The following is a 21,882-nucleotide window of genomic DNA, read 5'->3' as shown; positions in this document are numbered from 1 at the left end:
GGCTCCCGCAGCAGCGACTGTGTTAATGAGACACATTCAGCCTATAGTAAACAATAAGAGCCACCACCACATCGAGGAAAAGGGAAGCAGCGGCTATGTTAGTGAGACATTTAGCCTGTTAATGTAAAGATATTTAACAACTCAGAGAGTCGGAAATGACTGTAAATATCGGCATGTAGGATGGAAGCATCACAGCAAGTTATGACTGTATCTGGTTAATCCTACCGTGTTTCAGATCCACCTTGTGTTCACGAACACGGTCTGAGACATGTCGCTTGGTTTCTCCAATGTAACTACTGCGGCAGGTACAACTTAGTTTGTAGACACCGGGGTATTGCATGTCAGGGATCACATCCTTCAGAGATGAGATCAGATCACGAATTTTATGTACTGTGTTGAATCGAACCTGAATCTTGTGTTTGCTCATGATTTTGGAAATGTTTTGGTGACCCCTGCTATGTATGGCAAGGTGATGGTTTTGATTGGGGCCTCAAGTGGTTCTCTTCCAACGGTTGGGGTGACAGCTTTACGGATTGTGCAATCCGAATATTCATTCATCTTGAGGGCTTGGTGTACGTGATCCAGTTCATTGGCTAGGTGGTGATGGTCAGAAAAGCAACGAGCCCTGTGGTGTAGAGATTTGATGAGAGAATTCTTCTGGTCTGGATGGTGGTGGGAGTCAGGTTTTAGATAGGCATCCGTGTGGGTGGCTTTCCTGTAGACAGTGTCCCAATGAGCCATCTGGTCTCTTTTCGATTAAAACATCCAAGAATTGTAACTTGCCATCCTTTTCCACCTCCATGGTGAATTTGATGGCTGGGTGTATGGAATTGATGTGGTTGAGGAATTGGTTCAGAGCTGGTCGGCCATGTGGCCAGATGACGAACGTGTCATCAATGTACCTCTTCCACAAGGACGGACGTAGAGTGGATGCCTGGATGGCATCTGTCTCAAACTTTTCCATGAAAACATTGGCTACCACTGGAGATAAGGGAGAACCCATTGGGGTACCTTCAACTTGTTTGTATTTTATTTTATACCTACGTGACTTTACCGAAAGAACCAAAGAGTATGGATTCCTGCAGTCACGAAAGCTTCAAATCAAGATTAAAATCAAGATTGTTTGTAGAATGTCCCATTCCAGGTGAAGTAAGTGTTGGTGAGGTGGTGTCTCGCCAGGGCCGGTACATCAGCATTCAGTCCTTGTTGGACCAAATCTTCCGTATAATTGTTAAAACAAATTGTGAAGCATCCTGCATTTTGATGCTGGCAAGGGAGGTCCCATGATGCAAACGATAGAGACTCCTCCTCTGCTGTCTGGGCCCCCCGTCTCCCTGAGCAGTGGAGGCACCAGACCCGCATCTAGTCGCTCCCAGCCCGGGCCGCTACTCGTCACGCAGTAAATCCGGAGGCTGCTGCTGCTGCTGGAGGCCGCGTGGAGGAGGAGGATCGTGAAGGCCGCGACTGGGTGGTGCCCGGCTAGGTGCACTCTGGGGCTGCCGTGCGGTGCGAAGCGAGGTGCACTCTGAGGCTATTTGGGCGGTTCCAGGCTAGGTAGTTTTAGGCTACTGGGAGGTGCCAGGCTAGGTGCGCTCGGAGGCGACTGGGCCAGTTGGGAAGCAGTCGCCATCCAGCAACAACGGAGGGCAGCAGCGCGACGCTCACAACAACGAGCAGAGCGCCGGGCGCATAAAGCGCAGGGGCGGGGGCGGCACAGGTGGCGCATCTGCCATCTCCGCCAACCCATGGCGCCTGGGGGGGCTGCCCCGTGATCAGCCAGCAGCCAGAGCCCTTCGACACTTGCACGCACTTTGGCATCAAGGTACACCTAGCCTGGTACTAAGCGCCGTTCATGGCCGCACCGCAAATTTGGAGGCGGGTGGCGGCAGGCAAACTTTGGACGACGTCTTTGACCTTGCGGGTCTTCATCAGCAGTCGGACTTTGCCCAACAAACTCTGTCGCCTTTGTTATGGAGCCTGGGGGGCAACACTCAATGCCCTAAATTTAGATTTAAAGCTTTCGTGACTGCAGGGATTCATATTCTTGGTTCTTTCGGTAAAGTCACGTAGAAGGGAAATAATACAAATAAAACAACATTGTTTTATTGCGTGTGTACTTTCCCCCCACCCGGATCAACTTTATTGGGGCGGTCATTCGATTGTATTCACGAAAATGCCTCGATAGAGAACAAAATAACATCCACACCTCTTCTCCCTCCCCGTCAGCCAAAACTGGCAGCATTTTATCGAAGCAGGCAATATTGTTTATTTTTATTATTTCCCTTCTACGTGACTTTACCGAAAGAACCAAGCATATACTCAATGTCCTCTTTATAGCTCGTCGGATTCCTCCAGATTCCTTCAGCAAGTTCAGATTCTGAACCAAATAAAGAGTCGCGGGGATTTGCCTGCTTCGATAAAATGCTGCCCGAGTTCTGGCTGACGGGGAGGGAGAAGAGGTGTGGATGTTATTTGTTCTCTATGGAGGCCTTTTCGTGTAGGAAAGAGCTCTAGAGGCTAAGCAAGGGAGCAAGACGGGAGAAGTTGAGCGAGCGAGCCAGGAGGAGGAGGAGGGAGAGTAATGGGTGTCAGGTAAGGGACGCGCCGTTGAGAAGGGTGTATTGTATCTTCAATGCAGAGACGAGACTTGGGTGCGTTATTTAATAGTTGCACAGTGTTCTGCGAAAGTTCGTAATGAGATATTTTCCCTTAGGGCTCAACTCCGTCAGTGAGCATTCTGTGGTCATTCGTTTGACACTGAGTGGACACTTAACAGTGAGTGAATACTGTGTTAAAACCTAACAGTGAGTGAATACTGTGTTAAAACCTAACACTGAGTGGACACCTAACACTGAGTGAACACTGTTAACACAACACTGTTCAAACTGAGTGATCACTATAACAATTGGGAACATGTAGATAACATGACAGCCTCTTCAGCTGCCTCAATGTCAACTAAATGCAAAGATAACCTGATTTCCAAGTTCAACCTCCTTTCCAAGAAGAAGCCAGATCCATCACGCGCCCCCCCTACCCCACCCCTCTCTCTCTCCCCCCTTGCCTCCTCCCCCCTCTCTTACCAATATAACCTCTTGCCACGGCAGCTCTCCCGCCGACTTCAGCATTTCATTGCTGTGGTTGTCCCACCTGATGAAGTTCGCTTGTGTTGCGATCGAAACGTGATTTGTTTTCTTTTATTTCTACCTACGCGACTTTACAGAAATAACCAAAGAGTATGTTGACAAGATTGTTATCAATCAGAGTAACAGTCCAATTTCCGACAGCCTAAAATCGGTTCTAGCCAAAGGGTTGAATTTCGCAGTCACCCCTAAACACATCCCAGTTGATGATATCATTGCCCAGGTGGACGTAGCCCTTAGGGGTTTGGGACACATTACTGCAGACGTGGCAAGATCGGAAATCACTGCAATCTTCAAAAACTCTAAGATACCTATTACAAACATCAGTAAGGATGAGCGCTTTGAGATTTCTCAAAAAAGAGAAATCACATCGTCATCCTCTCAGCCGACAAGGGCAATGCCAGAGTCATCATGGACAAAACCACATACAATAACAAAATTCAGGACCTACTTAAACAGGACCCTGCGGGGTGGGCTGGTAGGAACGAATAACCAAAGAATATAAACATAATGTATTATTACACTTGTTTAGCCAGGAAAGCCCCACTGAGTCTAAAGGTTTTTGTAGGGTCCTGCCAAGTGTTTGCAGTAGGGGGCGATGTTGCTACACCTAATCGGACGATACGAAGGGAGAGTTTGAGGCCTAGTTCTAGGCTTTAGGCCTAGCTGTAGGCTTTAGGCCGCTGTGAGTTAATTTTTAATTTGAATGTTTTAATTATTTATGTAAAAGCTTTAAATGTAAATGTTTCTATTTAAAAACATGAGGAAATGTAACATTGTTAAACATTAACTCCCTTTCACACACGCGGGGGTACGATACGAAGGGAGAATTTGAGGCCTAGTTCTAGGCTTTAGGCCTAGCTGTAGGCTTTAGGCCGCTGTGAGTTAATGTTTTATTAAATGTTTTTATTATTTATGTAAAAGCTTTAAATTAAAATATTTCTATTTAAAAGCATCAGGGAATGTAACATTGTTAAACATTAACTCCCTTGCACACACGTGGGGGTACGATACGAAGGGAGAGTTTGAGGCCTAGTTCTAGGCTTTAGGCGTAGCTGTAGGCTTTAGGCCGCTGTGAGTTAAATTTTAATTTAAAAGTTTTAATTGAAAGCTATCTCAGGGAATTATAAGGGAATGTTACACTTGTTTATCCAGGAAAGCCTCATTAATTTAAATGTTTTAATTAAAAGCTATCTGAGGGAATTATAAGGGAATGTTACACTTGTTTAGCCAGGAAAGCCTCACTGAGTCTAAAAGTTTTTGTAGGGTCATGCCAAGTGTTTGCAGTAGGGGGCGATGTTGCTACACCTAATCGGACATCGGACAGACGGACGATATAATCTATTGTAGGTTGGTTCACTTCGTTCCTACCAGAATGATGGCAGCTATACCAAAATTAAAAGAGATCCGACCAACCGCCTCGTCACGAACACGAACAATATCACTGATTCGACATCTTTAATTGAACCAAACAAGCGGTTTTCCTTAAAACCCTCTGCTGCTAGGCCACCCAGATTGTATGGCTTACCAAAAATCCGTAAAGAAGGGACACCCCTTCGTGCTATCGTCTCCACCATTGACTCACCCACCTACAAACTAGCCCGATTTCTGTCTGAGACCTTACAACCATTCACTGGTAAGACCACCTCAGCTGTACTTAGCTCATTTGATATCGTTAATTAAGGATATCTCACTATCTGCAGGTAATTTGCTCATTAGTTTCGATGTAGTCTCTTTGTTTACCAAAGTTCCTGTGCCTGACACCATTGCAATCATTGAAGATTTGGTCCAACAAGGACTGAATGCTGATGTACCGGCCCTGGTGAGACACTGCCTCAGCCAACACTTACTTCACCTGGAATGGAACATTCTACAAAAAAGTTGAAGGTACCCCAATGGGTTCTCCGTTATCTCCAGTTGTAGCCAATGTTTTCATGGAAAAGTTTGAGACAGATACCATCCAGGCATCCACTCTACGTCTGTCCTTGTGGAAGAGGTACGTTGATGACACGTTCATCATCTGGCCACATGGCCGACCAGCTCTGAACCAATTCCTCAACCACATCAATTCCATACACCCAGCCATCAAATTCACCATGGAGGTGGAAAAGGATGGCAAGTTACAATTCTTGGATGTTTTAATCGAAAAGAGACCAGATGGCTCAATGGGACACTATCTACAGGAAAGCCACCCACACGGATGGCTATCTAAACCTGACTCCCACCACCATCCAGACCAGAAGAATTCCCTCATCAAAACTCTACACCATAGAACGCGATGTATTTCTGACCATCATCACCAAGCCAGTGAACTGGAACACGTACACCAAGCTCTCAAGATGAATGGATATTCAGATTACACAATCCGTAAAGCTATCACCCCAACCAGTGGGAAAGAACCATCTGAGGACCCAATCAAAACCATCACCTTGCCATACATAGCAGGGGTCACCAAAAATATTTTCAAAATCATGAACAAACACAAGATCCAGGTTCGATTTAACACAGTACATAAAATGTGTGATCTGATCCCGTCTGTGAAGGATGTGATCCCTGACATGCAATACACCGGCGTCTACAAACTATGCTGTGTCTGTGGCAGTAGTTACATTAGGGAAACTAAGCGACATGTCTCGGACCGTGCTTGTGAACATAACGCAGATCGGCGACACGGTAGGACCAATACCTCGGCCGTGGCTGATCATTGTTTTAATGCGGTGGGCTCACACGAAATTGATTTATCTTAAACGAAGGTACTTTGCAAACCCACTGGCTATCAAAAAAGATTAGTTCATGAAGCCATCCATATATACAGACACAGACACAATTTCAACTGAGAAGATGGGTGCAAACTAAGCAATAATTGGAAGGACGTTATCAACCAGAAGGACGTTATCAACCATGTTCCCACCCTGCCACCTTCTCATGTTAGTTGTTATTTTCGGCTCTCTGGGTTTTTTACATTAACAGATACATTTGCTCACTAACACGGCTACCTCGCGCACCATCCTCGAGGCTGCTGCTTCATGATCTTCCATTAACATGCTAATCTCTCACATTAACATGCTCATCTCTCACATTAACATGCTAATCTATTACATTAACATGCTAATCTCTCACTTTAACATGCTAATCTCTCACATTAAAATGCTCATCTCTCACCTCAACATGCTCATCTCTCACATTAACATGCTAATCTCACATCAACATGCTCATCTCTCACATTAACATAGCCACCTTGGCGCACTCGCCGTGGAGGATGCTCGGCGATCTTACATTGACATGCTAATCTTTTGCCTGGCAGCCCTTTGATTGGTGGAAAGCCTAACACCATCGCCGCGGTCGCTGCCCACCACTTGCGTTGGCATTGGCTGCTGACATTTGGGCTATGCCCATTTCAAACCTCTAGAAGCGAACCCCCCTTTTCCTGATGACAACCACTTGCGATCGAAACGTCGTAGTTTTTTGTTATTTTCTTTGAACCTATTTACGTAACTTTACCGAAAGACCCAAAGAATACTATAACAATAGGTTTTTCCCTGTCTGGCAATGGAATAGGTATCAAGATGTTAAAACACCAAACAGAATCCTTATTCAAGGAATCCTGTCTGCATTAACCACACGTACTTGTGGTGAACATGCAAACAAAAAACATGCTGTGGTCGTATATGCATTGTCTTTGAAACTGATTGGTCCACACCAGAGACAGCATTATACATCATGTTTATTATTACAGTATTGTTATTGAACTTCCATGCAGTCAGTAATTTGTTTAATAACTAATTCATCCACATCCATGATTCTTGAACTTAGTTATTTACTCATGTATTTAGAGGTCATCAATCACCAGCCGTTCTGTCAGTCACAGCTAAATTGAGCCCTCTGATGGTGTTCAACTTGTGTCACCTCCGGCCTGGTCCTTGCACAGCTGTCAACCCATACCGTTTTACCCGTATTCTTGTACAGGGAAATTGAGTTTTCAGGTCCATATGGCGTACAGCCATTTCAATATGGGCTTTGTAGGACGCATGTTGAGATATCTCAGGTCACGTGGAGACCAATAAGGTCTGAATTGGTCTGTAATAAGTTAGGCACTGATAAGGGGTTCACAGGTGCGTCCTTGCTGCAGATGCAATTCTGTTCAACGCACCTTTGTACACTGCCCTCCTGCGAGCCAAATGTGTCCACTAATTTGTCCCGTGGCATTAAATCTCAAACTTAACATTAAAATAATGGTTCCATTGCACGCGACTGTGTGAGATAAGTTGGCCGTCTTCGTGACCATGCAAAAATGTAAGTGCTGTGCGGGAACAACGAAAGCAGACCGCGATAGATTCACCGACCTCGCTAATTTTAGCCAATCAAATGAAACGAGGGGCTTGTGTCAAATCATTTCTTGATCCGTGGATCTATTGGCAATGAATTGACACAGCGATTAACTCGCAAATTACTGTGATTAACATGGTATTTTTTATTTGTATTATAAGTCTGTTTTTTATATTGATTTAATGAGTTGCATACAAAACAGTGCTATTCTTATGTCCCATTGTATATTAATATTGATTACGTGAGCGATACAATTAGCCTCGAGTTACGATCCACAGGTCCATATGGACAAAGACTAGCCCCATCGGCTGACGCCACGCCCGCTTACTTCCATTTTTGGGCAAATCTGTGATTGGTGATTTGGTCGGGTGAACGATGTTATCGTATTGTACAGCACACGGAGGGGGTGAAGGTGAATGTGGGTGTGCACCTGGGAGTGGTAAACAGTGTTGACTGCTTACCTACTGACACGGAGACAACATGTGTTCGCATGTGTTCCTGTGTGTGGCAGCAGTGTCCAGGATGGAGTGGCTGGGTGCACTACTCCTGGCCGGCATTGCTGCTCTCTTGCTGGTGCAGTTGATTCGTCTGCTGCTGGCTGATGGTGACCTGACCCTCATGTGGGCTGAGCGCAGGGGCCCTGATCCAGGTACAAACACGAGTGCAAACACGTTCCATAGCTCTCTTTGAGACAGCAAATGGATGTATTGGCGGTACACCGGTGCAGCTTAACACGCCAGTCCTCATAAAAAACAACTGCGTCCGTGCAGACGCAGTTGCCGTAGATCGAACTGCCGACTCTCCAGCCGACGATGAAGCTCTTACAGACGCTGTAGAAACCTTTGTTGATGCTCTGCCCGAGCCGTTGCTGTTGCCGTTGACTGAGCTGCTGCTGTGGACCCACCAGTTAAAGATGAGGGCCCGAACTGACGATGTGCTGTTGACCCTTGAGTGAGCTGCAGACTCGCCATCAGAATGGCCTTAAATTCAGCAGCTGCTTTCCCATTCGAATGTGTGGCACCATGAGTCACAGTCTTTTGATACCACCATCCATCAGGGAAATGATTACGGAAATGAATCGAGAAACCGTCCAACCAAGTCTAGGGCATGAGTCATAACAGTCGTCTTCCGACTGCTTCGACATCACGAGAACTGATTTTGACGCACCATCACCACCCCGCAAGATTTTCTGACCGGGATTGCGAATTGCGGGAAAAAAAATGTTGCTTTTTTATACTGTGCGCTGGTGTACCACCAATACGTTCAAATACAGGGGATACAAAAGACAGAGAAAACAAGTTTTCTGTGTATTGCATGTCTGTAGATGAGTTTAATATTCAGCTTGGATTACATTTAGCACATTTAGAACAAATAGTGTCTGTACATATAAACACGTATTTCGTGAATATGGCGAAAACACCCTTTATTTACATTTGAATCTCTCACACATCATTATCAGCCATTGTCTAAGGGGGCGAGGATAAGAGGGCCTGTCAGTATTCAATGAGGATTGGCTCTGGTTCTAGAGCTTCCAGCTCATTGAGCTCACCTTCTTCATCTTCATGGTGGTATTGTTCAAAGGAGGAGTGCCCCACAAGCAACCACTCTGAGGCCTGGCGGTGTACAATGGGTTATTTACTGCAGCCTTGGACCCCTTTAGTTCCGAGTCGTTTAAAATATTATGTTAATAAATATATAGATTTGATTAAATAAAGTGGTTGTACTTACATGCCCTTGATTCATTTGTGTTTCGATTATTTACTTTTCAAAAAAATGTGGCATGTTTCGCACCCCAGAAAGGGCATCTCGCACCCCTATGGGGTGCGTGCACCCCAGGTTAAGAACCACTGCTCTAGGGAGAGGAAACGTCAAGAAGGAAAAGTTTACACGTAGCATGCTTCTTTGACGAACGCGTTCCGTCTGTGGGATGCAACCGTGGCTGTTGCACAAATGGAAGAAAGCAGTGAAGCCGTTGAGCCGTCGTGGTCCACCGAGTGGCACTGGAACAGGACAAAATGAATTCCATGATTTCATGGATATTAAATTATGTTAAATTATGTTGCATTATGTTAATGTTTCAGGACCATATATATCCATGCATTGGGCGTGGCTTTGTATATGTGATCGAGCAGAGGCGATATTTTAAATCTGCACGGTGATTCCTGTCATCATTTATGGATCGAAAGAGCCCATAAGTGGCGTTTTATTCTTAGAAGAGCAGGACTATAACGCGCGTGCCTCGCCTTGCAGTGGATACCTTCCCCATGAGGCATCCATTGTGAAGAATTAAAGTTGTTAAAACAATCACCGGTAGCCCCTGTGGATAAAGAGGTCGGGCAATTGAAGAGACTTCGTAAGTGAGTGATATAACACATTTGCAATGTAGTTGAAAGGAAAACCATGCACATACAAAATCAATATGACAATTAAAAAAACGATATTGTTTCTTTTGTGTGATATTTGGTGTTGGTATGTGCAGCTGTGAAGCTGCGAGGTCACGTTGTGTGGGTGACCGGTGCCTCCGGTGGAATTGGCGAGGCCCTTGCTCGGGAGTTGGCGCGATGTGGCTGCCAGCTGGTGCTGTCGGCACGTCGGGAGGCGGAGCTGCAACGCGTTCGGAAGAACTGCCTGGGTGAGCCTGGTGCAGGAAATGGTTTAAGTCTGGGTTCGTACCTGGAATAGTCTGCATGTGGTCGATGGTGAAGATACTTTTCCTGACCCCGCTTTGCTTCCGTGGTGGGTTGGCCAGCCCCTAATTTGTTATTCTGTTCCCAGTGATCTTCGTGAACGATTTATATACATGAGATAATGAATATGTACATCTTAACCATCTTGGTTTTGCCTGCAATTAGTTTTGCCCTCCCTTTGGCTATTTTAGGTGTAGCTTGCATCTCAAAGTCTATGGTGTCTTCCCGTTTTGAATGTGTTGAGGGACAGGAACATTCCCATTGCTCTCACGTTTGTCTGTTAGAATAAAGTTAATATCCTTCCTATATTCAGAATTTGGGTTTCTCCATCTGTACATTCTAGACTCCTTATTTTTAAAAGAGGTATTAATCATCTTCATGCTGGCTGCCAACATACTATCATCAAATCATATTCTTAAATCTGTACACACACGCACGCGTAGTGTACTTTTCCGTTATATGGAATTCGGTTAACCAATTCCATTGTATGCTGTGTTAATCCACGTGTTCTTTTCGTGCGATCTTTCGTTTCTTCACAATTTGGTTTACTTTCATGTTTAAAAGAATAAGTAACATAAATGTTTTAAGCCTGTCAGAATATACCTATGCAGTCTTCTATATCCTGTGAACCTCTGCTTCCATGTCTGTGGTGATGGCAAGTGACCCGGATTAACCGGTACTTTAGTTGCTTTTAATTAATTGTTATTAAGTGTTAATTAAGTGTATTCGGTTTGAATTTCATATAATGTAATAAAAATGTAAATTTTCAAACTAGGCATTTCTTATAACCGTGTATGCTCTTCCCCCAATTAGTCTAACGATTAGAGGTTTTTACTCTACAGTAAGTCCTCGTTTAACGTGGAAGATGTGTTCCTGAAAAGTGTCAATTGAAGCAAAAAACGCATTAAGCAACAAACCATGTTGTCGTAAATAATGTAACGATAAAATTTGGCGAGTTCCGAACATACGCGCACGCATTAAGATGCAGGACAAATAACTGAGGGTACGCCGACACATCATTTTATCATTCCGCGTAGTGTATCGTTGTACCGCTCGGCCACGCAGCTCAAGAAAGTGGTTCGTCGTCGACCACTCAGAAACCGCGTTGTAACGGCGCACGTTCCGCGAAAAGTGCTCCCTCATGGAAGAACCACATTACGGCGAAAATGCGTTGCGTGGACTAACCGTTCAGCGAGAACATTCGTATTTGTAGAATGGTTAAGCAATATAAATGAAGTTGTTTTGGCTAGATACGAAGTTGTAACTCATAACTGCGAATTTTGATTAGGTTGTTCATAAGGAATGTAGATAATACTTTAATGTTAATATCCAATGAGACTGTCCGTGAGCACGCACGTGTCCGTTCTTGTCCCATCTCCAACCACCCCACAGAGGATAGCTCATTGATGGAAAGTGACATCCTGGTGCTGCCTATGGATGTCCTGGACTTGTCTACACACGAAGCATGTACCAAAGCTGTACTCGACCGATTTGGACGTGTAAGCAGTTTCGGTCCCCGTGTAATTTGATATTCACGACTGGCTATTATTTAGGCTTCTGTTGTACAGAAGGGATTGCATTGAAATGCCATTGTGTGCTTGTGAAATCGGTTAACAAACAATTGTGTGCACTAAAAAAAATGTTAAAACGTTGATTGGTAAACTGCATTGTACATATATTTTTATTACTTGAACAAGCATGGGGTTTTGCTCATCTATTTTTAGCTCCCCGGCCTAAGCCAGTGATGGAAATTCTACATTCCTATGGCAGGGAGGGGCGACTGTTTGGATAATGTGAACTCAGATCCTGTGTTAGTGAGCCAAGGTAACATTACAGCTGCCGTATGAAGACATGGTGTTCACAATCCATGTTCCCCACGTCCCAAGATTCCCAATCCCCATGGCAATTCACTTGACCACCAAGGCCACTACGATGAGCTTGGTGTGAGTGTAATCACTCCTCTCAACGTGTTGAATATCACCGTCAGCCATTGTCTATCCACTGCTGGATGAAGGCCTTCCTACGCTGTTGCCATCCCTCATGGTCCGTACTGGCTACCGTAGGCCTCACTTCTGCACATGAGCTGATCTCCTGTCTCTTCTTTCCCAGACTGGCCATCTCTTTGGGATCTCTCCTGTGGCTGCTATTCTGCCACGGGTCTCAACTGTTGGCCATCATTCAGTCTAGCAATGTGGCCTGCTCATGCCCATTAACTTTTCTTAATTGTCAATACGGTGTCACCCATTTGTGTGTGCTCACTGATCGATGCGCTCCTTTTATGATCTCTCAGTGTAATGCACTGATTCATGAGCATCTTCTCTTATTCATCATAAAGGCCCTCCGACCTGCTCTTGTTCTCTTTATTTAATCATTTTGATCCTGATCACTTTGAAAACTACCCGAGATGCACATTCTACTGTATTTCCAAATTTACATTCAATGTTATTAAAAGAATATTTGTTGTACATTACTTTGTTTTTTAATCATATTTTTGTTAAGTCCCACTTCTCAGCCTTCTTTGTAAAATGCTTTCATCATTTGATGACATTCCTTTTCAGGGCTACCGTTTCAGGTAAACATTACGCCGCAAATATCCATATTCTCCCACCCCCGTTGACCCTTTTTCAACTCATCTCCATGCAGGTTGACGTTTTGGTCAATAACGCTGGACGCTCTCAGCGGTCACTCTTTGTGGACACGGACCTCTGTGTGTACCGGACACTCTTTGAACTCAACGTGCTGGCCCCTGTGTCCCTGGCACGCTGTGTTCTTCCTGGCATGATGGCACCCGGTAGTCACGGGGGCATTCTCCTTGCCGTGAGTAGCATTGCTGGGCTGGCCGGAGTTCCGCTCTCAGCCGGATATTGTGCTTCCAAGCACGCTGTGCAGGTCAGTAGCTTTGCAGAGCATCGGCATATAAAACACAAAAGTTAACATAACTAGAAGCACTGAAAAAGTAAAAAGCAACAGTCCCATATAAGCTTAAACAAATGCTCTCATTGTACAATGTGCACAATTTATGTGAAGGTCTACATAATGTTCTTATGACACCATGGAAATACAGTGCTGTGTGCCTTGAGTTTTTTTTGTAAAAGATTTCCGACGTTCTTGTTATAATGTAACGTATTATCGTCTGTTGTAATACAGGTTTATTTGTGCGACTTACTCTGGTAGAATTGGGTATTTGAGACAACTTGCCTGTTTCCTCTGCAAGGCTGAAAAAAATGGCATAATGCAGTTTCTGGTATTTCAACGAATCTTTCAGAATTGCATCATAATTTATTTTGTAACACGGACAATATTTCAGATATAAATGACCGTAAATCTGAGGCACGGAGCCAGGACAATTATAGCAATGTACTGTAAGCAATTTGGAAGAACATGTGGTTGAAAACGCATTATGGATGTAATTTGGAAGAAAAGGTTGCAAAAGGACAATTATTGAACCTCTAACGAACATTCATATGCTGGTGTGTTGCACGCATTGTCCCTCTCTGTCCACACCAGGAAAATTGATGTCATCCTCAGAGGATCACTCTTTCTGCTGGCAATGACAACAATGCAAATTGCACATCCTTGGTAGTGATGTGAACACTACAATGATTTTATAAGAACCCCAAATAAATTAGTTCATTATAAAACTAAACGTAATATTTAGTCCATAGGTTACAAAAAGTATCGTGGGCAGACTCAAGCCCATGGCTCTCAGGCTTTGAGAATAAGAAAGACCTTTTATGCATATTGCTCAAAGATAATTATTGAATGAGTCAAACATATATGTTCCATAACTATGTTGTCTGATATTGATGCATTGCTTATCTTCCTCGCCTGGTATACAGGAGGTCGTGGGTTCGATCCCGACCCTGACACCTGTATATTTGGAGTTTGCATGCTCTCCCCGTGGTCGCGTGGATTTTTTTTACGGATCCTCTGGTTTTTCCCTCCACAATTAGAAACATGCATTTAGATAATTTGGCTGCTATACATTATCAAACAAACCATTTCATTGAGATATTCTTCATTGAGCTATCATTTGTGGCCAGGTCGCTTCTGAAAAACAACTAATAGCTAAGTGGGCTTTACCAAGTAAAATAAAAATAGTTTAATTGTTTATTTATTTGTGATTTGCTTACCTTTCCCTTACTTTGCACTCCAATCATTGGTTTGTTGTTGTCACTTTCTGACCTGCTCCTCCCTGCTGGACATCTGTGAGAAGGAGCATCATAGCTCATCGGATTTATCCAGGATAAATAAAGATTCTGATTCTGGTGTGATTGTCATCTCTGCTCTCAGGGTGCGTTTAATGCTCTACGCTCGGAGCTGGACGAGTACCCACAAATCACGGTCAGCACGGTGTGCCCTGGGCCCGTCCAGTCCCACATCATCAGCAATGCCTTTTCTGGAAAGGGTGACGAGGTCAGTAGACACACACCCTAGTGATTAAAGGTGATGGCTATGATATGATTTTACCTCAATCATCTATTTGTGTTTAATAATTATATATATTTCCGTTTTTTAGTGTTTTGTTTTACTTATAGTTCAATATTACCCTGACCTCATATATAAAATACAAGGGCGTTTCAAGGGTGTAAAATACTTACTTAATAATTATGTAACCTATATCAATGTGTTTTTTGGTAAAATTTCCATTGGGAATGTGGAATTAATATTTTTGCCAGGAGACGGCAGATGTATCACATCATAAAATATGGTAGTGCTCTGCACATTAGAAGAGCTGTGAGCTGTTAATTGTTTGCACCCTCTTAACGACACTCGGGATGTTGTTTTTGTTCTACAATGTGTTGGCAGCGCTATTTCAATCTAATTTTAATGCACTCAATATTATAAAATGTTAATGTGGCACACCTTTTTCTCTGCATAGGCTGTGGGTGAGCAAAAAGATCAAACTTATAAAATGTCCGCCGAGCGATGTGCACGCCTCATCGCCGTGAGCCTGGCCGCCCGCCTCCCTGAGGCCTGGATAGCCCAGCAGCCGTACCTGTCTGCAGCTTACCTGTGGCAGTACACGCCCACCCTGGCGTGGCGCCTCACTGCCAAAATTGGACGTCGTCGCATCTCCAACTTTCGCAATGGGCTGGTAAGGTCTACTACCTTCATTGTGATTGCACTAACGTGATAATTGGTTCTTTACCCTTCTATCTGGCAACAAAACTGACACCTTTTTGCAAGGAGTCATGTTTGCATAGACCGCAATACCTGCAGTCATAAATACAAACAAAAGACATAACTCTGATAATGTGCACTGTCCTTGAAGTTGATTGAAAGGGTAAAGAACCAATTATCATATTTTCACTGGCAAATGAGGTCCCCATAGTGTAGATGCACTGACGCGATTATCCAATCGGGTGGCACACAGCAGCAACATCGCCCCCTCCTGCAAAAACTCGGCAGGATCCTCCTGCAAAAACAGTAGTTACTCTGACCTATCATCATTCACATTTTTCATATCCTTTAGGGGTGACACATGGACTGCCAACATTTTTAAGGAACCAGCTTCATGCGAATCCCTCAGAATAACAAACCTCGGGGGACCTGCCAGTACACAGCTCAATGCTAAACATGACCAGTAATTGCACAACCAGGCACTGTCCCGTGCGATCAGAAGATGCAAGCCGTCCATGTGTCATCACTGATACGCAGATACAAGTAGAAAAACACCCAGAGCACCGTGTGTGACAGCTCACGGATTTACACGCACCTCCACCAATCTGGCTCACATTGGAGAAACTGGTGAACGCATGCATGGCCTCGGCTTTCATTTATGATGGGGGTGGGGGGAATGAAGCCAGAAAAGGGACAGAAGGCCACCACATCATGTTGAAACTGAATACTGTTCACCCGGCAGGGCCGAATTAATGCCTCACATCCACTTAGAGCGTCACTTTGTTATTGTGTGCTGGACAAACCATATCTCTATCTAGTTTCATTTGATTTATTTTACATGTCATAGTTCTCCATATTTTATTTCCCAGGCTTCTCTGCTTTAGATGTAACCGTGTTGAACAGCACGTTCAGATTTTTGTGTCTGGTCTTTTTTTGGCTGTGCTTGTGCAAGCTTCTGGCTCATCAGCAATACATTTTCCTCAGAAATGCATGCCAATTAAATTCCTTTTATTTTAATTGTAATTGGGCACCGTAATGTACTGCCAAGGAGGCTGTGCCTCGTTTGTCCTCACAATAACCTTCCCACCATGCATTGTTCCAGCAACATTTTATAATTTAGCTTTCAATATAAATTAGTTTATTTAGTAATATGTTTGATTATTCAGGGGTTTGTCTAGTACTCAACACTATTCAATAACTGTCTATATGCCTATTTCAAACTGGTCATCAAAAAACATATTTACAATTTAATTCTCCTCAGGCCCCATGTTGTTAAGTGCATAACGCACATTAACGATCTCTCTCTGGCCTCTGTTAATGTGCTCTGAAGAAGGACCATTGCCACAAACATTGGCGATTATATATTTTCTCTTTTAATGGCCACGGTGTTGTTGATGAGTGTTGAGGGTTTTTTTCACAGTTACTACAGCTTGTTTTGAGTTCTAGAAAGTCATTAATAGGCTTGTTTGGCTATCTTTTCAGGATGCTGACGTTTCCTACTTTGGCTCAAAGGCCATGAAGAAGGATAAAGTCTCCTAAAGCTATACTCTTGTTGCTTCTCACGTCAATCAACTTGCTGAGGCATACACAACAATCATCTGTGCTGCCGCTAACTCAGAGCTTGGCTGCCAGGGATCGCCATCTTTTAACATTGTCCACTGCTCCAACATTCTTATATGTTGAGGCCATTTCAGTCCTACGTATTATCAATCTGCCTCTTAGTCACCATTTTTTCTCCACCTCCCATGAACACGGTTGGCTACGTATGGTACGAAAGAAGTTCAGCATACATCGGTACATATTGCTCATTCCATTGGTCTTTCTGTTAGGTTATTCTGCAACTGTGCTGCTCAACGCCACACTCAAATTATTTTCTAAAAAATCCACTCCTGCTATTATTCATGAATCTCCCCCCCCCCCCCCAATATGTGTTATTCACATCATCTCAACATCTCTTTCTTGATCCAGCAGAGACCATTACATTTTAGACCTTTGTTATTCTTACCATTGTCAATTCATTCAGCCAGTGTCTTATTCTCCAAATGTTACCTATGTACCAATACACAGGTGTACCAATACATCCGTTTAAACAGATAGCATGATGTAACAATGTCTTGATTAGAACTGATAGAGAATTATGGAACATAAATTAGTAGGTGAGAGTGGTGTAAAACAACGTAATTAAAACTGCTATGATGATTTAACAATGTCTTGATTAGAACTTTCGGAATAATGAAACAACACACACATTATACATGTTAGACTCATGTAAAAATGCATCCACTGCCAATGTTAAAATAATATCACGTCTTCATCAGAACTTATGGAATTGGGTATCAATGCGCTCAGAATGGATATAATTATGTAAATCATAATGTATATCAACTGTAAAAATCATGTAAGAATGCCATAATGAGAACTGTGAGAATGAAGTAATTTTGCCTGAATTGTAACTGCAACATGCAACAACAAAAAACCTTAATTACAATTCTCTGTGTCTCTGCGCGAATCTCTGTGAGTCTGAGTCTGTGCGTGAGTTTGTCTTGCTGAGCGTCACCGTGTGCTTGTATATTTGTGATAGCCTGTGTATCTGTGATATTGTGTCTGTGTGTATCTGTGATATTGTATCTGTGTGTATTTGTGATATTGTGTCTGTGTCTATCTGTGATATTGTGTCTGTGATATTGTATCTGTGATATTGTGTACGTGATATTGTATCTGTGATATTGTGTTTGTGATATTGTGTCTGTGATATTGTGTCTGTGATATTGTGTCTGTGATATTGTGTCTGTGATATTGTGTCTGTGATATTGTGTCTGTGATATTGTGTCTGTGATATTGTATTTGTGATATTGTGTCTGTGATATTGTATCTGTGATATTGTGTCTGTGTATCTGTGATATTGTGTCTGTGTGTATATGTGAGATTGTGTATGTGTGGATCTGTGATATTGTGTTTGTGTGTATCTGTGAGATTGTGTCTGTGTGTATCTGTGATATTGTGTCTGTGTATCTGTGATATTGTGTCTGTGTGTATATGTGAGATTGTGTCTGTATGGATCTGTGATATTGTGTCTGTGTGTATCTGTGAGATTGTATCTGTGTGTATCTGATATTGTGTCTGTGTGTATTTTTTATATTGTGTCTGTGTGTATTTGTGATTTTGTGTCTGTGTGTTTGTGATATTGTGTCTGTGTATTTGTGATATTGTGTCTGTGTGTATTTGTGATATTGTGTCTGTGTGTATTTGTGATGGTATGTTTGTGGAGAGCATGGGTGTGTGTGGATGTAATATGTTAAGCATGAGGCTGCTCGCTATCACCTGTAGAATCTCGCATACATTTACGCAATCCCCTTAAGCGCAAATTGTATCAATTGCCACAAGATAAGCCACCTCGTTGAGCTACCATTTGTGGGCAGGTCGCTTCTGAAAAAGAAGCTAATAGCTCGGTGGGCCTTACCTAGTAAAATAAACATAGATTAGTTTTATTTGTATTTTTTGTCTGTGATTTGCTTAACTTTTCTATGCTTTGAACCCCTAACATGTTTTCTGTAAAGTTTGTTGTTGTAACGGTCTGACCCGCCCCTACTGGGCATCTGTGAAAAAGTGTTTTATAGCTCATTAGATTCCTCCAGTATAAATACATATTCTGGTTCTGAAATCCTACAAATGTTGGCCTGCTCCATCTATGGAATTTCGTGAGCCCTTCGGTGCTTGGAACCCAGGTCTCCAGAGGTCCACAGTTTTCAAGGTTCTTGCTGTTCTGGAAGAGTAGACAACAACCCTGCAGAGGGGGCATTCTGCACACTCCACAACTTCGACTCTGGCTAGGAAGGTGCACCAATCCTGAGGGTGGCGCAGCTGAGCTGATTTTGTCCATCAGCCCGGTCTTAACAAATCGCAGCCATTGCGGACCGTGATATTTGCACGTGTCGAGAGAATGGATGCCCCTGGGGGTAGAGGAAGGGGTAGGGAGGTGTGATGTAATACAAGCCCTACCAATCCCTGCAAAAGGCAGCCCTTTCACGTAATTAGGAGGCTGCCTTGCTTGTAACCAGCCACGTGAATTCAATCCCACTTGCATTACTCATTGACAAACCTGCCCTACATTTTATACTGCGTTTGACACAAATCCGCAACTGTGACTATTGTAATTTTTACTTGCGATGTCATTATCATGCACATCAATTCCCCACTTATACTTACGTGACCGTTATACATAATGTGAGGTTAATGACCGTGTTTATTTTACATGGAATTTTTTTTTGTCATGTATCGTGCTGTGCTTTGGATAATTTAATAATTTAGCACAAAAAATAAACAAGCAGCCGATGGCCTACTTTTGCTACTGACGTCACGCTGTCATTTAGACGTTCTGCTACTTCTCGCTGAGAGGGCCTTTTTGGCGATGCTGCACAATGTTCAGCATATGGCAGGCGAGTGAGATTTGTCCAATATAAATACATATTCGCGGGCTTTCAGCTCCGTGGTATAGTGCATACGCGGGCTCGTTTTTTTTTTTTACCAAATCGCTGGTTCCATGAGGGTCTCCCAATGCCCCTGTGGTGTCGTGAGGAATACTTGACGATACTTCCCCACGCTGGTCAGTGCGGATTGGTCAACGTGGGGGAGTGCAATTAACAAACGTCTTTTTTTTTGCTGCACGGCCATGCACGTCCATTTCACCTGTCGTTTACCCATGGCGATCACCCATCCTAGTACTACCCAGGTTAAACACCTGCTTAGCTTCCGATATCTGACCAGATCTCAAATCGGTGTGCCTTTTGGGTGATTTGGTCTTAGGACAAAATGTTGATGTCAAGCTTGCCTTTTTTTCTCCACGTGCCTGCCCCAAGATAATCTTAAATGTGTTAATGTGCATCTGTGCATCTGAACATCTGCAAATGTGTATTTTGCGAATGTCCTTGTAGTTTATTCACATAATTGCAGTTATGACTGTAATGTGTGATATTGGGTGGCAGATTACCTTTTAATAGATGCTATAAACCATTCAAACATTGTATCTGAAAACTGAAACCCTCATCGATTGTCTAGATCGTGGGCATATGAAGCCAAAATGAACACTAATTATAATGTGTGTACATCCCTTTGTCAATCCACTGCTGGATTAAGGTCTTCCACCAGTGTCTCGTTCCGGTGGAAGGAGGTGGGGGGGGGTGACCATACTTGAGCGTGCTGGGCAGTTGGTGTGAAGGGGAGCATGGTCCAGGACCAGACCACACATCACTCGCCACTGATGCTAACCGTGCACAGCAATCAAACGAAAGTTGCATAGTTCATAGTACACCACCCCACCCCTATAAATACCCGTTCATAGTTCAAATTATAAAAGCAGTAACATCAACCAGTAAAGAAAGGTGCCCTTCTCAGCAATATCCTCTAACAGTTTCAGGGTTTATTTAGCGTCTTGAGAGTTTACTTTTATGCTCATCCTCACCTTGACCAACCCCGCACAGACCTTCATGGTGGAGCATGGTCGACTAGCCCCACGACCTGCGGTGGCGTTGGAAGGAGGCCGTCATCTAGCAGTGGATTGCAGAAGAGGCTTTACATGAATGGAAAGTGTCGAGTCAAGCTGACAAGGTTTTAGCGTTAAGATTTAAGATTGCGCACTTACCAATCCGAATTATGTAGGGTTGGGTGGGACTAATGCTGCAACCGGCCTCTTCTGCTTATCTCGCCACTCTATATTGCATTTGTTATCAGCGCTCGGCCGTGATAAAGAGTAATAATGTTATCAGCGCAAGCAGATGCTATATCGGTGCTGTGTAAGGCAAGCAATTTCTCTCATTCAAGCCCCCTCTCCCTTGCAAAACGAGCAGTGGTGTGGTCCGTGCCGCAAGGTGCACTGCACGTGGACAGTTTGTGAGTCAATGAATGGACACAGCCGCCTCGTGCTGTTAAGACTTAAGAGGGAACCTTTAATGTTTCTGTTAAAGGGAATAGATCGTGCCTTTAACATTGCTCATCAATAAAGCCCCGTAGTATATTGCTCCACACAGCCACAGCATACAAATATACAAAGTCACCTATCTGCATCACCTATCTGCTCATATATGAAGGTGGCTTAGTGGAAGGTTGCAAGCTCAAATCCTGCTTGGGGAATGACTCAGCCATCGTCTCTCTCGGCCGTCTGGAGTCAATAATACGAAATTTTAAAACAACATTGCGAGGAGTAACACGGGGAAATATTCTCCCCCGCCATGGGGATGTGGAATTTCCACCACTGGTTAAGGGCTACAAACAGATGAATAATGGGCGGCAAGTTTATTCAATCTCACGCAGCAGTTTAAATGGGGACACCACAGTTGATCGACAGGTAACGTGGTGGGGTAAAGTGTGGGTATTCCCCCCTTGCTAAGACTAAACGATGTTTGTTTATTTTACCAGATAACGCCCACTGAGCTATGTAGCTCTTTTTCACAAGCGACCTGGCCACAGATGATAGCCCAACGAAGTGGCTTATCATGCGGAAATGTATAGTAGCCAAATACTCTCAACGCATGTTTTTAAATGTGTCGGGGATGGGGACCGGAGAACACGAAAAAAAAATCCACGCGACCACGGGGAGAACTTGCAAACCC

General features: G+C 43.6%; 1 protein-coding gene across 7 annotated transcripts; it reads left to right on the top strand.

Annotated features, from left to right (window-relative positions):
* Window positions 1-1,351: 1,351 nt before the first annotated feature.
* DHRS7 (dehydrogenase/reductase 7) lies at window positions 1,352-17,767 on the top strand. Of its 7 annotated transcripts, none has more exons than XM_061571977.1 (8): window positions 1,352-1,518; window positions 7,978-8,115; window positions 9,946-10,098; window positions 11,546-11,652; window positions 12,797-13,042; window positions 14,447-14,569; window positions 15,036-15,251; window positions 16,760-17,767. In XM_061571977.1, the coding sequence occupies exons 2-8, from the start codon at window positions 7,989-7,991 to the stop codon at window positions 16,814-16,816; spliced, it is 1,029 nt and encodes a 342-aa protein (XP_061427961.1). In that variant the 5' UTR covers window positions 1,352-1,518; window positions 7,978-7,988; the 3' UTR covers window positions 16,817-17,767. The 7 variants fall into 7 exon arrangements, with proteins under 7 accessions (XP_061427961.1, XP_061427960.1, XP_061427963.1 ...); XM_061571976.1 differs by having other exon boundaries at window positions 1,354-1,518; window positions 7,981-8,115; XM_061571979.1 differs by having other exon boundaries at window positions 1,361-1,506.
* The last annotated feature ends 4,115 nt before the right edge of the window (window positions 17,768-21,882 follow it).

This window comes from Lethenteron reissneri, chromosome 49 (assembly GCF_015708825.2).
Source record: "Lethenteron reissneri isolate LAM-NWPU_2019-01 chromosome 49, ASM1570882v1, whole genome shotgun sequence".
NCBI lineage: Eukaryota > Metazoa > Chordata > Hyperoartia > Petromyzontiformes > Petromyzontidae > Lethenteron > Lethenteron reissneri.
This window is presented reverse-complemented; position numbering and strand designations above follow the sequence as displayed.

Coding starts and splice junctions, on each gene's coding strand:
- DHRS7 (XM_061571977.1), top strand. CDS start 7,989: ATGGAGTGGCTGGGTGCACTACTCCTGGCCGGCATTGCTGCTCTCTTG. Junction 8,116..9,945: donor GCGCAGGGGCCCTGATCCAG/GTACAAACACGA, acceptor TGGTATGTGCAG/CTGTGAAGCTGCGAGGTCAC. Junction 10,099..11,545: donor CGTTCGGAAGAACTGCCTGG/GTGAGCCTGGTG, acceptor ACCACCCCACAG/AGGATAGCTCATTGATGGAA.